Below are 19,187 nucleotides of genomic sequence, written 5' to 3'. Positions count from 1 at the left end.
CCTCTAATATTACCTAACATTTTGGGTTTCACTGGGTCTTCTCTATCTGCCGTCCCTTCAAAGCGTGAGAGAAAGCCAGGCAATTGATGGATCTGTTAAATGATGAGAAATAAAAGCAGGATAGACAATGGTTTTTAAGTGAAGATGAGGTCTGTAGCTCTAAACTGATACCATCGTGATTAAGAGTGTTAATCCAGAAAAAAGTATTTTAAAATACTCAAGAAAATATTTTAAATATGTATCTGAAGTTACCATTTTTAAGGTGAAAAATTTTCTTTTAGCCAAAACCAACTGCTGTATTAGGTACAGTAAACAAACCATTATCTGCAACTGGAAGGAGACCGTATATTAGAACTACAGGATCAGAGACTGGAAGCAATATCAGTGTAAACTCTGAGCTGAGCTCTTCTGCAGGAAACAGATCAAGGTACAGGAGTGTGAAATTTCTTCCATCAACCGTTTTTACTTCATGTTCTCCAGTGTGCTTGCATGTTTTAGAACAGGAGATGATTTGGTGTGTGTGCTTGTATGTTTGAAGAGTGTCTTTAACTTGTCCAGTTTTAAAAAATACCAGAGTTCTCTATAGGTAAAATCTCCATCTTTGATTTTTGTTTGGAGACTTTTTTTTAGTAGAGAAAAACTCAGTACGGTGTTTAGGTGTGGCCTGCCTGTAATTACATATAATGCAGCAGAAGAGCCATTATACTGTCTGAAATTTCGATGGTTACTATTAACAATATTTTTACATCAGCAAATATATTAATTGAAGATAACAGCCAGAATTAATACTAAACAGATTTTGCAACTCACACATTTTTGATGTATAAATTAGGATTAATCCTGATTGGTAGCAAGAAATATTTTTTATGTAGATGAAATATTCAGATCTAGTTAAGATTAGGAACAATTAAAAAGAGCTTGCTGGAGAGGATCAGGTTCTCAGTGGAAAGATGCAGCATATGATTGTAATATTTGGGCTTTTTTGTAGTAAGTGTTATTTTTATGTGGATCCAGAGTTAATAAATTTGTCATGAATCTGGAGAAACAGTTTACGCTTTCAAATTTTAAGATTGTTTAATTTGTTTTGGAATTGATTAACTGGCTAAGATAAAGGGTTAAAGAAAGTAGAGAAAGTCAACTCTAGTTGCTGCATTTCATAAGGCCAAAGGGAAATATAACTCAGTTCAGATTTTCGTCTGTAAGTGTGCTTGATATATGCTGTAATAATCTTGATTTTTTTTTTTAAACTATTTTGTATTTAAAATTACTGTATGTTCGTGTAAATTAACTTGAAGTTTGAGCATTGCTGGTCTTTGATTTTATTTTTTTTATCACTACCTTTGCCAGTATTGGCTTTTTCTGTCTGTAAAAAGAACACGGCCTCGATTAGAGCATTGGTCTAGGTTTGCAAAAAGAATTATACGGTACTGTATCTGTGATAAGGGATTCAGCTCAGTGACTAGCCAGTCACTTGCAGAGGTTTCCCAGTTCTGGGAAAGAAAATGTGAGTGTGGACTCAGGCACATCCAGCTCTTTTAAACTAATTTAGCCTGTCTGCACTGATGATGATGATGATTATTATTATAATTAATTTTTTAAAATAATTGAAAACATTTTTCTTCTTTTGTTTTGTATATTTTGGTTTTATTTTGTCTTCAATTATGCTACCAGGGAACAAAGTTCGGATATATCAGAAACTGGGGTCAGTGAAAACGATGAAAATCCCGTGAGGATTATTTCAGTCACACCAGCAAAGACAGAACCTGTGAAAAACAAGGTATGTCTGGGGATTTTGTGGACTGTATCTCTATAATAAGCTTGCCATTAGGGGTTTATTCCATACACATCACTGCAGGTGGTCTCTGAGGAATTGGTAATGTCCAATTTCATTTCATGTAGTTATATCACTTTTCTAGCCCAATAGAAAACCCCTTACTTTCAAAACTACTATTTATTTTATCCAGACTAATTAATAGAGCTCATGTGCTCAAAAATAGCACAGGCAAATCAGAAGGGATTTCCTTCTTTTTTTTTTTCTCTAAAATTCCAAAAGATTCCCACCTTTATTCTGTGTTTTCCAGTATAAATAACAGTAAGGCTGTGATTCTGAGTGAAGGTTGACACCTGTAGCTTTAACTGAAGATATTGCCAGGAAAATGTCAAATGGTCCTCTAGGACGACATAAACATCTAACTTTTGGATTGTATCACAACTAAAATATTATTTAAACTTTAAAGATTTTTAACGCTTTCCACCCCTTCCATTAGATAGAGAAGATCATGCCTAAATCATAATGATTTTTTAACTTATAAAACATACAGTTGCATGAAGTTTAATAAAGGTAAATGTGAAGTCCTGCACCTGGGATAGATTAAACTCAAGCAGCAGTACAACACTCTGGGATCTGCCTGGCTGGGGTGTAGCTTGGCCAAGAAGGACGTGGGGGACCATCCCAGTGGACAGCCAGCGGAGCATGAGTTGGCGGTGTGCCTTGGCAGCAGTGAAGTCCAGGCAAGCTGGGTCCTGTCTGCATCATCAAGAGTATAGCAAGCAGGTTGAGGGATGTGATTATTCCACCCCATTTGGCATTCATTAGGCCACACCTGGAATACTGGGTCCAGAATACTGTGTCCTCCCCAGTTTAATGCAGATATTGAAAAACTGGAGAGTGCTTGGCAGAGGGCCACCAAGATGATAAAGGTTTGGAGAAGTTGTTGTGTGAAGAAAGGTTAAAAGTGTTGGGTTTGTGCAACGTAGGGAAGAGAAGCCTTGGGGGGATCCAGTCAGTCTTTCAATATCTACAAGGTATTTATGGAGAAGACGAAAGTACTCTCTTCTCAAGGCTGCATGGTAACAGGACAAAACGCTATAGGCAGAAGTTGCTTCAGGGTAAATTCCATCTGGATGCAAGCCAAAAAAAAAGAAATAAAAATCTACGTTGTGAGGAACATGGAAAACACTGGACTGGGTTGCCCAGAAAAGTGGTGGAATGTTGCTGTTCATGGCTTGGCTTGTCAAGGGCCCTGAATAACCCCTGAGGCCCTGCTTTCAACAGAAGGTTTGACCAGATAATTTCCAGAAGTCGCTTCCAAACTGGATGATTCTGTGATTCTAAAATCAAAATAGATTTTTGTAATAATGTAGGGATACATAGATGGTTCATAATGTATGCATTTTAATAAGTTATATATCTACCCAGTCTTTTTTGATTAGATGAAATCAGAGTAATAAGCAAGTGTTTTGGATTTGTATCATCACATAGAAAAATTAGTTTTTTCTTAATCTTTTAAAGTAATATCCATGTGATATTCGCACCCATGAGCTAAAGAAGAAGAAAAAAATCTTCCCCAAATTTCAACATGTGGTTCCTTTTTTTTTTTTTATTTCTTTTCCCCCAAAATAGGGTTCTTCTGAAAAGTTAGAGAAGTTAGGCAAAGCATTTATGAAATAAATCTTAAAAAATGCTTTTGAGGTTCTTGAAACCTGAGTTTAGTTGAAATTTTCAAAGAGTAGTTGTGTGTAAAGTTCTTAGGAATAGAAGTTGTAAATGACTGCTATGCAGTTTCTAGAACAGTAATAAAACTGCAGCAACTGCTTGACTTATTTAAACATTTAAGAAATAGTGGAAGACTATTTAACAAAAAATTCCTTGGTTCCAACGCAGCACTTAAGGCCGCTCACTGTTATAATTGGTGTGTTTGCAATTGCTAAGTCAGTCCAGCCCTACTTCTTCTCTGCCCCTCCTCCTAGCTGTTTCGGAAGCTGGTGTTCAAATGAAAGTCCATCATCCAGTTGCTTCCTTTTTGTTTCCATATGAATACTTTCCTGCGTAGAGACCTACATTGCCTTTCTGTTTCGCATATACAGACACCGCTTCATGAAATTTAATCACTGCCATTACCTTCTTCAGTGTAATGAAAAAAACATGCATGTAGGCCATACCTATTCAGACACGACAAAGAGTTAACAAAGACAGCGAGTTTCATTTGTGACTAGGTCTTACTTCCTTTTATTCCCTGCAAGCCTTGTTATTTTTCCCTTTCACTTGTATTTAGGGTTTTAGTAATCTGTACCTTTACTGGATGTTGGTCTCAAAATTTGCGTTATATGTTAAGTAAATATCATTTGCTGTACCGGAATCATTACTCTTGCTCCTCCGCTCTCTCCTGCCAGTTGGCAAAGGGGCGGTAAAAGGAGCTTGTCCAGAAGAACCATCATGGGAGGAGCTAAGACTGTTAGTCTTACTGTAATTTCACTTCCAAGCAACTGGAAGATACGTTGCATGCAGATACTAATGTTACACACCGTGTAGAAAATATTTTTGCAAAGTTAATGTCCGAAATCCCATTTAGTAAAACTTTTTACTAGGTCTCAGCCCATGTGATGTGTTTTTATAAGAACACTTCTCTTTTATAAACTCATGTTTCTGTCAGAGGGAGGTAACAATTTGAGTTTGCCTTTGGGAATCTTTGTTTTTCTTCACATTCATGATTTTTATTTTCTAGGAGATTAATTCTGATCAGGCTACACAAGGAAACAGCACTGAACGTGGGAAAAAAAGAACAGCAACAGCATCCGGAACTGAGAATATTCATCAAAAACCGGAAGAAAAAAATGTAGATGAAACAGGACCATCACTCGCAGCAAAAACCAGGAGAGGGCGTCCACCCAAACCTGAACCTCAGGGTACCACTGCAAAAAACGAGGAAACAAATAAACCACCTGTCAGGGGAAGGAAAAGGGCAGCAGTCAGTCAAGAAAGTCCAGGGAGTTTAGAGGCAGGTAATGCCAAAGCCCCAAAACAGCAAGACACAGCAAAAAAGCCAGCAGCAGCACAGAGACAAATTGATCTACAAAGGTAAAAAGAAATAAATAATAAAATACATGGGTGGGGTGGGCCTTTCCTGTTTCCAGATAGATCCTGATTAATTTATAATTAAACAGATCTAGCATAGTTAAAGGGTACAACTAAACCACGATGATTTATAAACACCATTGTCCAACATATATCGCGTTGTGTGTGTTCTGTTTTTCAAAGTAAGTACCAGGGCAGCTGGAATTGGAAAAATGAATTTGTTGTTTGGTCAGAACAGGGTAATCTAAACTGTTTTCACCAAATTTAATTTTTTGTCTGTTCCACTTTTACATAAAAGAACTAAAAGTTGAGGGTGTTTCAGTGCATTCATTAATGCCGTGTACGCAGGAATTCGGGTGCTCTGCTTCAGTTCATTGATAACAAAGGCTTGAAAACCGACCATCTTTAATGAACAGAGCAAATTGTAATTCTAACTGTAATTCTTTTCTGATATTTTGGATCTGTGTTTGTTTAATATTAATAATATTTCAATACATACTTTAAGTAAATCAAAAGCAGAATTTGGAACTGTAAACTGCAAACCAGCTCTTGGATGATAATTTATTTTTCTATACCCTAGTGTTTAAATGTGTTGATTGATTTCCAGTATAAACAAACTACAAATGCACGTAAACATTAAGAAATTTGTTTAGCTGAATCTGATACAATAATAATTTTAATGCAAAAGTGGACAAGGTTGTAGAGCAATAACATAAGGTCAGCAAACCAGTGTGCTGGAAGAAATCTCAAATTAATCTAATGGAAGAAAGAATGATTGTAACGGTTTCTTTCTAGACATTTTGTAAATTGAAGATCTTACAGAGAACCTCGATCAAAAAGAATTACCTTTTCCTCTCACAGCAAGGTTCACACACTAGTAAATTGTTCGGTCTTTCAAGAGAGTGATATTTGTGTACTGCCTTGCAGTGCTTGTTTTATACATCATATTTCTGTAAGTCTTCATAACAAATTGCACTATCTATAGTCTTTAATAAGCCACCTGTATCAGATAGCTTCTTTAAAATATGTGATACCTTAGTGTTTCTTGGAAAAAAACACCAAAACATTGTTAAACGTTTTTCAGAAGCCAGGTGCTTGGAAGTGATGGAGATTCACTGTTGGAGATAGACTCGAGTCCAGAATATTCCCAAAATGCAATGGATCTTTTTAAGGCCTGTGGGAGCAGCCAGGAAGATACTGAGGATACAGAGATAGCAGAGGGAGGCTTCCTTAAGGTGTAGCAGGCATCTTATATAGGACAATTCTGGGTGTTTTATTGTAGCTTATACAGCAAGGAAAAAGAAATTTGTCTGTCTTCTAGAAAAATGTATGTAAAAATAGCTGTGTACGATGAGGGTTGGTTTTTTTTTTTCCTTCAAGTAGACATGTACAAGTTACTGTAAATATTTGAAAAACATTTGAAGTAGTGCTTATTCTTAAGAAAGACAGGTTATTTTTATAAATCTGTGTAATTAAATACAGTTAATTAGAACAAGTTACCATTCTTATTCTCTGATTCCAGTAAAAGCTATGGATAAATGTATTTCTGTTTATGCTGAAAAAACATGACTCAGCTATGGAATTACTATTATTCAACTTGTGTATTTCCAAGTTTATCAGGAAGTTGTGCTATACAATAAGGAAATTTAGTTATATTCCATTAATTACATAGTCATTGAGAAGATACGAGATGGAGCTGGAAAAATCACAATATAAAGAGTGTAAAAGCTAAAATGTAAATGATATAGGTAGTGTTTTGATTCAGAATCAATTGTAATTTCTGTGTCCTTACGATTAACTTTTATTTCCTTTTCTCCCCCCAAAAAGGTAAAAAGAAAACTCGCTCGAAAAAGGGAGGAAATGAAGGCCAAATAAAGGCATGCTCCAAGCTTCTGCAAAAATTAGGATTCAGAAATTTCCTGTACAGGAACTGAAATTACTTCAAAACACACAGCTTTCAGCTCTGAAACCAGAAGGAAAACTATGCTTCCCTTTCACATGAAATTAATCCTTCTCAATGGAAATGTAAAGCAGAAACTCTTGAGAAAGAGGCTAAAAGCATCTGTACTTATTTCCCCAGAGACTTTTTTTATGAAAAGTCAATAATTAAGCAAATTGCTTAACACTTGGTTCCAGTTCCTGCATTCTGGAGTTTAAAAGTGTATTTACACCATTAATTTTCATGCTGCATTTTTTTTTAAAGAAAGTCAGAGGAGGTCCTTACACTGACATTGAAAATTCATGGTCCTAGAGCCAGGTATTCCCATGTTTCACAGGAAAAGTAGAAGCCTACTGAATGGATTTTAAATAAGACTAGAGGAAAAAAAAAATAACAAAAAAATTTTTTTGCTTTACTTTTGGAGACTGTTTTATGTATAATTCTTTCTGCCTGCCTACTTTTCTGCAAAAATAAGATGTACAGATTTCAGTTCCCTGCTATGAAAAGTCATGTGGTGGCAATTTTATAAATGTTGCTTTCTGATTTTTATCAGAGTGGGAAAGTAATCACTTAAAATTATTATTAATTCGCAAGTAGACATTTCATTTTTTAATTTTCCCTCCATTTTAGTTTAATATAATTTGCAATAAATGTACATATTGATGTTTGTTTTATAAAAACATATATCACTTTTAAGTGTTTTTACTCCTGCGGTTCTGTTGGAATATTCTAAATTTTAAAGGAGTAAAGACAGTCCAGCATTTGATTTTATAATGTTTGTCACCAGATTTTTATTATTGATGTAAAGAAAAAAAAAATCCATTTTTAAAAATAGTTGGACTTTGGCAGCTTTGTAAGGAAAGTTGGAAATGTTTAGGATTGCTCTCAATTTTAAGCATTGTGCTGATTGGAAGTAAGTCTGTTTTGCATTTTGTCTTCCTGTCCAGGCTCATTTTTTAATGTTTATTTTAGAAGATTGTTGCATCAATATTATGTTTCCTGGCATTGTTCAGCATAGATACGGTGTACACTTTTATGTACACATGATCATATTTAAGTTTGTTGCATAAAATAAACGCTTCTAGGTGTCATGTGGCAGTCTTTTATTTTCTTATTTCATTTTTTTTAATTTTCTTTCACAGAAAACTACTTGCCGTATCTGTGCATGCTCTTGGATGTTCATAGAAATATCGTATTGAGCAAAGAAGTTGTAATGCAGGAAGCTACGTAGTTTAAAAGTTGTTTGGGTGAAGTTACGGTGCTTTATCCCGTGAAGTTGTATGGGGAGAAGGGGGCTGCTCTGCAGAGCGGCAGTGAGCAGTTCGCTGTGTTTCCCGGCGCTTCAGTTCCCCATTTCTCTTCTGCAAATGGTTTTGAAATCCCTTGACGCCGTGTAGAAGAGCTGGCTACTGTTGACATTAGTTAAGGATTACTTGCTCTCCTAAAACGTCTGGGGCGCGGTTGTGTGCTCTTAAACAATGGCTAGGTCTCCCTACCCAGTGTTTAACTGGCGTTACAGTTATTTTTGCTCTGTAACAGAGAAAATCGGGCTCTTTGCACAAAGCGGCATATGCCACTCTTTTTTTTTTCTAAAGCGATCTGCGATGCTTTGATTTGAAGGATTTGCAGTGCTTTTGGCAGAGAGAGACTGGGAGAGTCTAAAAGCACTGAATTGCACATCCATCAGGGTTTTGATTCCTAAAACTGAAGTAATTTCACAAGATGGATTTACTGCTCACAATGCAGTTGCTTTGTAGTGTGCTGGTCTAATCCTTCCCTCGTGCAAAAGTTACAGTATTGTGGCTTAAAACAATGACGTTTTTAGGTGCTACCTAAAAAAAGAACTCTCTTTTAAAAATGAGCTCTAGTACGTAGCGTTGTGCCTCTAATGATGATTTGAAATCTGGACTTGACAAATCTTGCAAATATTCAGAATTGTTTCCAGAAGCTTTGGGTTTTGTGAAGTGGATAATTGTTGGGTGGGGTTTTTTCCTTCCCCCCCCCCCTTTTTAAAATCAGTTCAAATGTCAAGTTACTCAAGCAATCACCAGAGAATAATTTAGGTTAGAAGGGGTTTCTGGAGGTTCAGTGCCATGGCTCAGAGCAGGGTTTTCAGTTGTCTTTCTGCAAACAGTTACATTTCTTCTGTTTTCTTTAAGGGGACATTTGAGTTACTTCCATCTGTTGATTATCAGTATAGTCAAAGAAAATCGGTACGATCATGCAGCAAATTATGCTGGGCACAACTGGCTGAGCAAAAATGCAGCATAAAGTAGGAAAGGTCTACTGGTGGCCACTGTTTTCTTTTCAGAACTTGCCCCAGATGAGGCTACGTAGAGAATTTCTCTGCCTGCCCCCAGCTAATCCTTCACCAGAGTCCAGAGAGAGCAGAGCACGTGGTCCGGTTCGGAGCTGCCTCAGCGATGGACATCTTTCCCTAAGGATGGACAATATCCCCTAAGGCCAGGGGTCATTCCAGCAGTCTGCACATCACACGTACAGCTTCTGATAGCAAGTAGTTGGAACCGTCAGCCTTTATAACAAATACAGGGAAGTACAAGCATCATTTTTATACATTATACATTATACATTTATACATTATACAAATTATGCCTTGCTAGTACTTCTGATGCTTTAAAAATAAAAGCTATTCAAGAGTAGTCAGTTTAAAACTGGAATTGAAGGTAAATTATTCCAAAGAAAGAGGTGGGGGTTTTGTACTTGGCCACATATGAGGTTTTAAATATTCTACATAAGAATGGGGATTCTCTCATTGTAACAAGAAAACTGATGCTCAGAGGTTTTCACTTTTAACGTGTGATAAAGAATAAAAGGAAACCCGATAAAACCCAGTCTTTACGGCTTTTATCCAGTGTAGGATTTCAGGGTGCTGAGGTTTCACGTTCAGTTACATAATTAGAGCCAAGTTCTTCTTGTCTTTTAAGTTCCCATCTTCATAAAAGTGTGGCTTTGTTTCTTAGCGGACATACATTTTATTTCTGTTTCTTTGTGTCCTCTGATGCCTGGACCGCATGGCTTTCACAGCAGCAAGACAGGAAGGCTGTTCTGAGACATACTTTGTAACGTACTAAATTAAACCTCTACCACTTAACGAAATTAAATCTGAATAGTTGTTCTAGACAAGACAACGTTTTCTAGAGCAATCTTAAACAAGAAAAATAATATGCATTACAAATCTTTTCCGCACATGCTGACAAGCCTTTTAGAGCTGATAAATAACAAATCCTTATCTAAAACGTACTTCCAGGCAATAGATACGTAGCACACGTTGTTGGACCACGTTCAACATCAGACTGGCTCTTGAGTTCCAAGTTAACGCTGGGGCTGTCACAGCTGGACCATCTCCTTTAAAGATCTGAAAAGATTTGGGACCATGAAACATTGGCAATACACAGGAAATCTGCTCCTTTAAGAAATCATGCACGTGGATCCTCGTTCGCTCGCATGTGTGTGCCCCGCGATTGTATTTATCAGCAGCAATAGGTTGGTTTGTGCACGGAAATCAAGTCCCAAATGGGCGCTGAAGGAAACAGCCCAAACTGAAGAAGCTGGACTGTGAGGTCTACTTGCCGGCCAGGCTGCAGGTGTGCGCAGCTGATAACCAAGCATTAGTCACAGAGCGGAGTAGCTGGTCGCAGCCCAAGGAATTGTGTCTCGGTGCAGAAACAGGTTTGCATAGGGAATGGCAAGGTGTTAAATAGCAGCTAACGAAGTCCTTCTGTACAGCAGCACTTGATATGTCCCTTGAAGCCTGCCCCTGCTTAGATCTCTGACAAGGAGGGACTCATCCTGCCGATGAGTACACCAGGTGCTCAAACGGTCAGAGGGAAGCTCAAATCCCAAAATAAAATACTCCTAAGCTTCAAAGACCAACAGCAGCTTCCATTCCTTGAAGAGTCTGTAAGCCTGACCTTCCCTGGATCCATTTGCCTCAGTTCCTGGAAGGCAGCAAACAAGACAGGACTTCGTCGGGAGCAGAACTTGGAAGTCCTGGTGGAGCAGCAGAGGCAGTGGCCAACAGCCTTTCCCTTCCCTGCTGCACAGCCTGGGTCAGGAGAGTGGATTCAAATTGTCTTATTCCTGTAGTTTTACCACATGAGAGACCAAAGGGGGCGAGCGCCCCCGTTTCTGCCTTCGATCTCACACTCCATGAACTGTTTCTAACTGAAGGTGGCCAATCCCAATAGATTCCTTAGCACCGCGTCACTGTGGTGACCCACAGGACGACCACTTCCACAAATCTGACTCACGAGAAATGCTTCGAATTCAGAGCAGGAACGTCTCTCACTCCTGTGCAAGTTCCCAGCCTTATTTTCAAAAGGAAACGAGCAACTTCTGGACGTTTGCAGCTGCTTGTAAAGAAATGAGTGGGACCACAGCAAGAGGTCGGTTCAGGCTTGTTCCAGTTCAGACAACCTTCCCCCGGACCGGGGCTACAAAAGCTGAAGCAGCAGCCACACTTACTCCAGCAGCTGGTAGGAGCAGTGTTGCACCCGAGCCCAGCCGGCATCACACGTGCCTACAGATGCTGCGAGCGCGTCCCTCGGAGCCTCGGTGTCACTCACAGGTGCTTGACACAAACTGCATGTTACTGGAATTACTGCCCACAACAGGCAGCGTACAGTGAGCGTACCATCGCCTGGGGGGAAGTCCTCCTGCTGGGGAGTCCCTCCTGGTGGGAAGACCTTCTGACCCACCAGAGAGCATCTTCTCTGTTTCTGCCCAGCGAAAGTCATGGCAAACTTTTATCGGGGAACTGTCAGTGCAAGGGCTGGGTGTTGTGAGCCAACAGGAGGCAGAGTCAGGACTCGTGAACCCCTTCAGCTTTGGCAAGAAGCTGTTCAGCTTGGAACCTGGTGGATTTATCAGCGCACCTAGATCCACGGGCAGCAGAACTGAGACCTCTGTGGGCCATGCAGATGGGTCCTGTGTTACTTGATGGGAGGGACGGCCATCAGGAGACACGTCTGCTCTTCAGCAGGAGCACAGAGGTTTTCCGAGGTAATTTGTAACTCGCTGAAGTCCTGCTGGCAGCAGCGTCATCTCAGCAGTGTGTCAGCTGAGGCAAGAAGTGCGACCAAATAGCTTTGTGTACCCCGAGCGTCTTCCTCCCACGACGAGACTGTTATTTCAACAGCCACAAGAGCTCAGATGTGTGTTCATAACGCTGCAAGGCAGGCGTGCTCCAGAACAAGAAATACACGTTTTGCTCCTTAAGTCCAGGCATTTAATTCTCCTCTCGTTGCCCTGGACGCGGCGATGGAGGTATGTTGACCCCGATGCACCAAAGCTTCTGAAGCAAGAGGTGGGGGGTGATGACGACAGTCCCAGGCAGGAGCAGAGTTGCTTTGGTGTTGGGTCCGGCTGCTGTACGGCAGGCGGGTTATTTCTGCATGCACTAGAAACTTCATAGGCGATAATCCCATTTCTTACCTCGGCGTGGCAGGGTTGCAGCAGCCAGCGCCTGGCTGGCACCCTACCCCAGGGAAAGTGGGACCTTCCGAATATTTTGCCCTGCGGTACAAATCAAGGCTCAAAATACCATGCGCTTTCCTATACATTCAGGTGCCGCGGCATCATCCATCTCGGGATTAAATGGGGTGGGTTTACACCAATGTCAGAGGTGTGAGCCATCGTCTCCCCTCCGGAGAGGAGGTGTCCCAGCACGGACACTGCGCTGCTCCCTGCTGCCCCACAGGTAGGATCTTCTCTGCTTCCTGCAAAATTCGGAGAGGTTGTCACTGCCCAAGTAATTCATGCCATCACCTCTTGGCTGCTTCCATCCCTGAGTGTTCCCAGGAAGGGAGAGAGCAATCTGTAGCCTGGGTAAATTATTCTGGAATGTGGTAGCCGCGATCACTGTTCATCCTTCCTCGTGCCATTACACCAGAATGGGGCATGGGACAAGGAAGCCACTCTGCAGACCCCAGGAGCGGACATGACTGCAATAGCTCTGTACCTTTCCTTAGTGCCTTTTCCCATCCTCTTTTCCCAGCCTTCCTGCCACAGTGTGTTGCTTCCCAGCTGTTCTTCAAGGCCGCCTTTTCTGGTTTCCACAGGGGTATGAAACACCGAACCCTCACAGACTGTACATACCAGATCGTGGTGGCATTTACACTCCTGTTGTGTTGACCATGAGGTAGACACGGTCATCTCTCTGGCTTTACAGGTTTCAAAGACATCTTCTTGGCAAAATCCTCCATCAGAGCTTATCAAAGTCTATAAATGCCTAAATGGGAGAGTGTAAACAAATGGGGCCAGGCTCTTCTCAATGAACACACGTGCTGTATTTATTTGAGCATTTGGCTCCGAGTCCTCAAAAACCGTGACGATTGTTTCCATCAAGCATTACTTGAGCTTGGGTCTTCCATCCACAAAGTTGTGTCAGTAGCTTCACCTCGCAGGGAGAGCTTTTCCCTCTCATTTTCTCTTCCTGCTGATCCTGGGGTTTTTTGCCACAACAGTGGGTCATAACACCGAGTTGAAGATGTCGGTGGCGCGCGGATCCAGTAAGGACGGCGTGTGGGAGTAACGCAAGGGCTTTTTTGGTGTAATCTCCTGCAACCTTCAGGCACCGACCCTGCCAGTGCACTGACGCAGCAGATGTTACCGAAATCCTTCTAAGCGGGATAATGGAGGGAGCTTCGACCTACTTTAAAAAAAAATAATTTAAAACAATATATTTTTATTTTATTGCAGGTCAGGCTGGCAGCAACTTCCTTAACATCCAAGCGGTTGCGAGTGTGGAGGAAGCCAGGGGACCAGAGCTGAGGTGGGGGGATGCTGCAGGTTGTGTCTGACCAACACAACCCTTTCCTATGTAACCATCAGGTAGTAGCTCCTGCTTGGCCATTTTGAGGGGTGCTGTGCACCCCGGAGCTACCATCACAGGGGTAGGTGCCTGCCTAGTAAATTTACAAGGACAGACTCCCCATCTTGTCTCTGGTGAGACCCCACCTGGAGTACTGCGTCCAGCTGTGGGGCCCTCAGCACTAGAAAGACATGGACCTGTTGGAGCAGGTCCAGAGGAGGGCCATGAAGATGATCAGAGGATGGAGCACCTGTCCTGTGAGGACAGGCTGAGACAGTTGGGGTTGTTCAGCCTGGAGAAGAGAAAGCTCCAGGGAGATCTTAGAACCCCTTCCAGTACTTAGAGGGGGCCCACAGGAAAGGTGGGGAGGGACTCCTTATCAGGGAGTGTAGCGATAGGACACAGGGTAACGGTTTAAAACTGAAAGAGGGGAGATTTAGATTGGACATTAGGAAGAAATTTCATTTGACTCAGCATCATTGAGCTACTTTCTTTCCAAAATATCATACCTTTAAGCCAAAATGTCTTTTTTTAAAAAAAAAAACCCAACCAAACAAAACGTTTTTGCTCTCAAGAGGACTTTGCCATTGCACAGCTAGAGGATGTAGCCCTTTTCTGTGCATTTATTTGCTGCTTTTGCAGAGACCGTGACAGACACAGACCCCCCCAACCCCGAGTCCCCCATCGCCTGGGCAGAGAGCAGGCTGCCTCTGGCCCACATCTGGACCCACCGCTCCAGCTGTGGCCTCCCCAGTGCTGAGCAGAGGGGCAGGATCACCCACCCACCCCCAGCCCCCCCACCGGCCCCGGACCTGCTGGCAACCCTTTGCTTACCGCAGCCCGGGACACCATTTGCTGCCTTTGCCACACGCGCACCTTGCTGGCTCACGGTCAACTTGGTGTCCACCACGACCCCCCCAGGTCCTGTTCCGCCCAGCTGCTTTCCAGTTGCCCCAGCATGTACTGGTGTGGGGGGTTGTTCTGCCCCAAGTTCCTCTGTGCTTCCCACTGCTGAACTGCTCGCAGGTGAGGACCATTCACAGGTGAGGAGAACAGAGAACAGCACGTGAACAATATGAGGAACAGCTCTTTCCCTCTTTGTTCTTAAGAACCTTAGAACCTTTTTAGGCTTTTGTGGTGGTGTTTTTGGTTTTGTTTTTTTTTTTTTCCCCACCTCTGCATCATCTGACTCGGTGAACTTTTGGTAGCTACTTTGTTCTGACGTGTCTGCTTCCAAATTGCTCTCTCTTCTGACAAGCATGGCCTAGAGACAGTTTACTCCTGGCATTTTTGATGTGGTGCAGATCATTGCAGGACTTGAATGTGGAAGATGCTACAGTGGGGAATGTGCACGCCAAGCAGAAGAGGGAGAACATCCCTCCCCACACCCCCACCCAGCAGGGCATTCACCTCGGGGAAGTTCCTACACAGGCTTCATTTCTCAGCGTTTGTCCCTTTGACAGTGGCAGCCATAAACGCCAGGGGCTTCACACCGTTTGAAGTGATGGGTGCAGCTCCTCGGCACCACTTTCTACACAGATAAACCACCTCACGTCCAACGCAGCTTCTTGCTGTGAGGTGAAGACATGTTGGTCACCATTTCCAGAAGACCTGGGCCCTGCTCTGTGGCTGGTGTTTGTTCCTCAGCCTTACATTTAGGGAAATTTAAACCCATGGCAACACCATGACTTCCTCGCGCTGTCCCTTTGCTACGGAACAGGCTCATCTGCCAGGCTGGTCCCGACTGGAGCCTGAAAGGGGAGTTCAGGTCTGCTTTTTGAACCAAAATCCACCTGGGAGCAGACCTGGCTCTTGCTTTTTGAGCTGCGACCACTGAGGTGTTCCTGCTTCAAGGAAGCCACCCTGACACCCAGCTCCCCACCCTGGCCATGGAGAGATGTTTAAACTGGGGACAGCTGGCTTTGCCCTGAAACAAGCAAGGGCTGCGCCCCTGATCCAGGAATGCCACTTGGCTGCAGGGAACTTCCCAAACCTCTCTGACAGGATCAGCAGGAGCCTCGACTACTCGCCACCTACCACCTTCTTAAACTGCCAGCTGGGAGAAGGGGTGTTTTGGGAGAGATGGAGGGGAGCAGGGCAGGGAAAGCAAGGCCGCGGCTGTGCAGAGTCCCTATTCCCACCCAGAAGAGGGGGGACCACGAGCCCCTGTCCCGTGAGCAAAGGCAGCTCCATGCCAGGGACTCCAGTGGTGGAAGGATCTGGTGGCTCAGGTAACATCAGCACAAACCAGCTTCTCTCCCATCTTCCCCCCAGCAACACCAGACTCCATTTTCCGCCACCATGCCAGCCCATCACCCTTTATTTTACACCAGGCTGTGACAGACCCACCCAAAAGACTTTATGCATTTCAACACAAAGCAGCCACTAAGTGAAGCAACGTAATTTATTTGACATCATACCAGACACGGATGCGCCAGATCCAGACCCAGACTTGACCTTAGAAAACAATTTAAAACCCTGGCTTTGCCGTGTTGGCAGCACAGGGGCTCCTTGCTGGAGAGCTGGCCCTGGCAGCGTCACAGCCATCGCAACAGAGAAGGAAGCGCAGGAGGAGCCGAGCCAGCGCCATCGTCCAGCTCAGCTGCCCACTCCCCCCCGGTTTTGGGGAGCTGGGAGAAGCGACAAGGCTGTCGGAGAACTTTGCAAGTATTTCGGTATGTGGCAGCTCTCGCTTACTCAAGTCAGAGCAGCATCTAACTACAAGAACAAGGGAATATGGATTTAAAAAAAAATAAATTTCTAAATTAATAGCCAGGCTAAGAGAAGCAGCCCCCACCTGCAGCAGAGGGGCTGGGGAGCGCTCCCTCTCCCTCCCCCCTCTTAAGAATGAGGTACCACAATACAACACAGCTCATGATAATAGTAAATTTAAACAAACAAACAAACAAAAAGATCCCCCTTACACCACTGCTTTAACACCATAAAACCGTGCAGCGCTATCACAGCTGGTAGAGCCTGCCTGGAAACCCGCAAACCCCCCCAGGGGCACGCGCACCCCCAAAGATGGGAGGAAGGTCTGACAGAGAGTATGGCAACCACCTTCACAGCCCCCTCCCTGCTCAGCATCTCAGCTGGGCACACGCTCTCCTTCAAACTGCTTTTCTCCAGCTAACAAATACGCCCCAAAAAAAGTGAATAGGACATACTGGTGGCAAACAAATCCATAGTCATCCTCACCACCCCCTTCTCCCTACAGCTGGGGCACAGGGCAGTGTCACCACCCAACAGGCCGCCACCTCCCCGCATAAGAACCGACTGTATGAATAAAGAACGCGGTTTAAAATAACGCAGAGAGGTGAGAGGAGCGCGAGCAGCGCTGGAAAATCCAAAAGACAACTCGTTCCTCTGTGAGTTACCGACTTTGTTTCTTCAGACACAGCCTTTGAAAGGAGAGAGGAGGTGGTGTAGACATACGCGTCTGTCTTAGGCTCTGACATGAGGGCAGGCGTAGTTGAAGTAACACACGCTTTCATGACACAGCTTATATTTACACAATTTTTTCCTTCAAAAATTTTTAATGTGCATCATGAAACTCATCCTCCCTTTCTCCCTCGTCACCGACATGGAGGCAGCACACCCTTCACAACTTCAATTACCAGAAATAAAATGAAAACCGCTTTCAGGGAAACATGCATTTATTGTTAAGCATTCCCAGTGAAAATCAACATCTTTTAAAATGTGTGTTTATTAAAAAATCATTTGTGTACAAAAGTGTTTGTGTAGTTTTTATTTTCAAGGAAAAAAAAACAAACCAAACACTGATGCTGCGAGTTCCAGCCCACCCGCTCCTCCTGCACAGGGAGGCTGATGCTCAGGAACCAACCTCCTGCCGTATTTTTTATTGGTAATTTTTTTTTTTTTTTTTTTAAATTAGAAAAGTCAGGAATTTAGGATGGAAAAGGTAAGTGAAAAGCAGGGTTCTTCACCGGTTGACATCAGCATTCGTATGATGGCAGCCTCCTTCAGACACCACAACAGAGCACCAGCAGTTGCCGCAAACCGTAAGAGATGGACAAGTAACAGCATTTTCACAGTACATTTCCTCGTCTGTTGAGTCATAAATCTTAACTTACATTACCAATGAATGGCTCAGCACCGTAAGCGATGGGCTAGCTATTTTGATGCCTACAAAGCAGGTAACAGCAGAGAAGGAACACTGCGTCACAGTACAGCGCAAGTGATTTGCAGGAGTTTGTCCAGCCAGACCAAATCTGAAGTCGAGTTGCTGCCTACAGGGAGCCCCGCGGCCGCATAACCACACAAGAAGCAAAACGCGTCGAGGACAGCTGGTCTCGTGAGTCTAACGATGAATCAGCTGATGACACTAACACCACAAACGGGAAGAGCAAGCTACGCAATTCACCCATGGCTTTGGAATATCAAGAAAGAAGCAGCGCTTGCCCCGTTGCCTGGCCCTAGGAGAAAGCTGTGCCTGGAAAACGAGGACGGCAACAATGAAAACATCTACATGGTCTTTCCAGAAAAAGCTTTAGGCACCCAACGAGCATCTGGACTTTCATGCTTCAGTTCTGTGACCCAACAGACAGCATGATGAAACACGCTTTCGCTATCGTTGAATCAATTGCACACCAAACCCATGGAAAACCCACCGCCTGATGGCAAACCAGTGGCCACGCTCACGGCGATGGCTCCCATCAACTCTAGCAACAACACACAGCAGGAGAGGCCACCTCGTCTTCTCCTCGCATCTGCTCACCAGCAGGCATGAAGTAAAACGAACTTTCACTGCTAAATTATTTAACATTTCCCCCTTTGGGCAAGCCTCCAAGCCTAAGCTAGCTTTTGTTGGTATTTAGGAAGGAAACAAGGGCCCTGCACACAGTTGGGTTTCCCCTCGCGCCGAAAATGGAACCCTTCACCTTCATAGTATGTGACCAATGCAGTAAGTGAGAACTCCTGCTTGAAACTGTGTTTTGACCCCCCCCCCCCGCCTTCTCCTTTCTCCTTTCCCCAATTAAGGAAGCAATCCGTATGCTCTGAAGTGCCTAGTCTGATTCACAGCTGTTCAGCTTAAATTTGCATAGTTTAAATGTTTCTGTTACCCACACCATATAACGCAGATTTGGCGTTACAAGGTAAGCTTCTTTCTGGCTATTTAATTCCTCCTTTCAGACAACAACAACAAAAAAGATCCTGTATTCCTTATGTCAGTGTTCCAATACTAATTTACTTGGAAAACAGTTAAATACAATGATAATTTAAAAAAAACCCAAGACGTATTCCTACACCATTAGTACCTAATTGCTCAGATAAATACTACCAAACCAATTACAGTCAAGGCCCCGTGTACTCTGTGGCAAGCTTTTTTTTTTTTTTTAATAAAAATTAAGGTTGGAATATGCAGAACGAATAGCACTGAGTGCCGCATTTTTCCAGAAGGATATGTTCCTAAGTTTCTTGTCTCCAAAACGTACCAGTTTGTCACACTGAGAACACAGCTTGTTCGCAGAAGCAATGGGAGGAAGCTGTGAATTTGGCGAGTGGGGGTGGGATATCGTCAGGGCTTTTGGCACTCCTGG

At 43.1% G+C, this 19,187-nt stretch overlaps 1 protein-coding gene across 3 annotated transcripts in view; it reads left to right on the top strand.

Annotated features, from left to right (window-relative positions):
- PDS5A (PDS5 cohesin associated factor A) overlaps positions 1–7,891 on the top strand; it is an 81,145-nt gene extending 73,254 nt beyond the window's left edge. For 2 of the 3 annotated variants that reach the window (XM_074587848.1, XM_074587849.1), the window contains 4 exons: positions 282–427; positions 1,672–1,777; positions 4,506–4,858; positions 6,683–7,891. In XM_074587848.1, the coding sequence (XP_074443949.1) occupies positions 282–427; positions 1,672–1,777; positions 4,506–4,858; positions 6,683–6,686 (609 nt within the window). In that variant the 3' untranslated portion in view covers positions 6,687–7,891. Of the gene's footprint in view, positions 1–281; positions 428–1,671; positions 1,778–4,505; positions 4,859–5,939; positions 6,228–6,682 lie in introns of those variants that run through there. The other variant, XM_074587851.1, reaches the window with a different exon arrangement.
- The last annotated feature ends 11,296 nt before the right edge of the window (positions 7,892–19,187 follow it).

The sequence above is a fragment of the Larus michahellis genome, chromosome 5 (assembly GCF_964199755.1).
Source record: "Larus michahellis chromosome 5, bLarMic1.1, whole genome shotgun sequence".
Classification (NCBI taxonomy): Eukaryota; Metazoa; Chordata; class Aves; order Charadriiformes; family Laridae; genus Larus; species Larus michahellis.
Note: the sequence above shows the minus strand (reverse complement) of the source record. Positions and strands in the feature narration are given on the sequence as shown.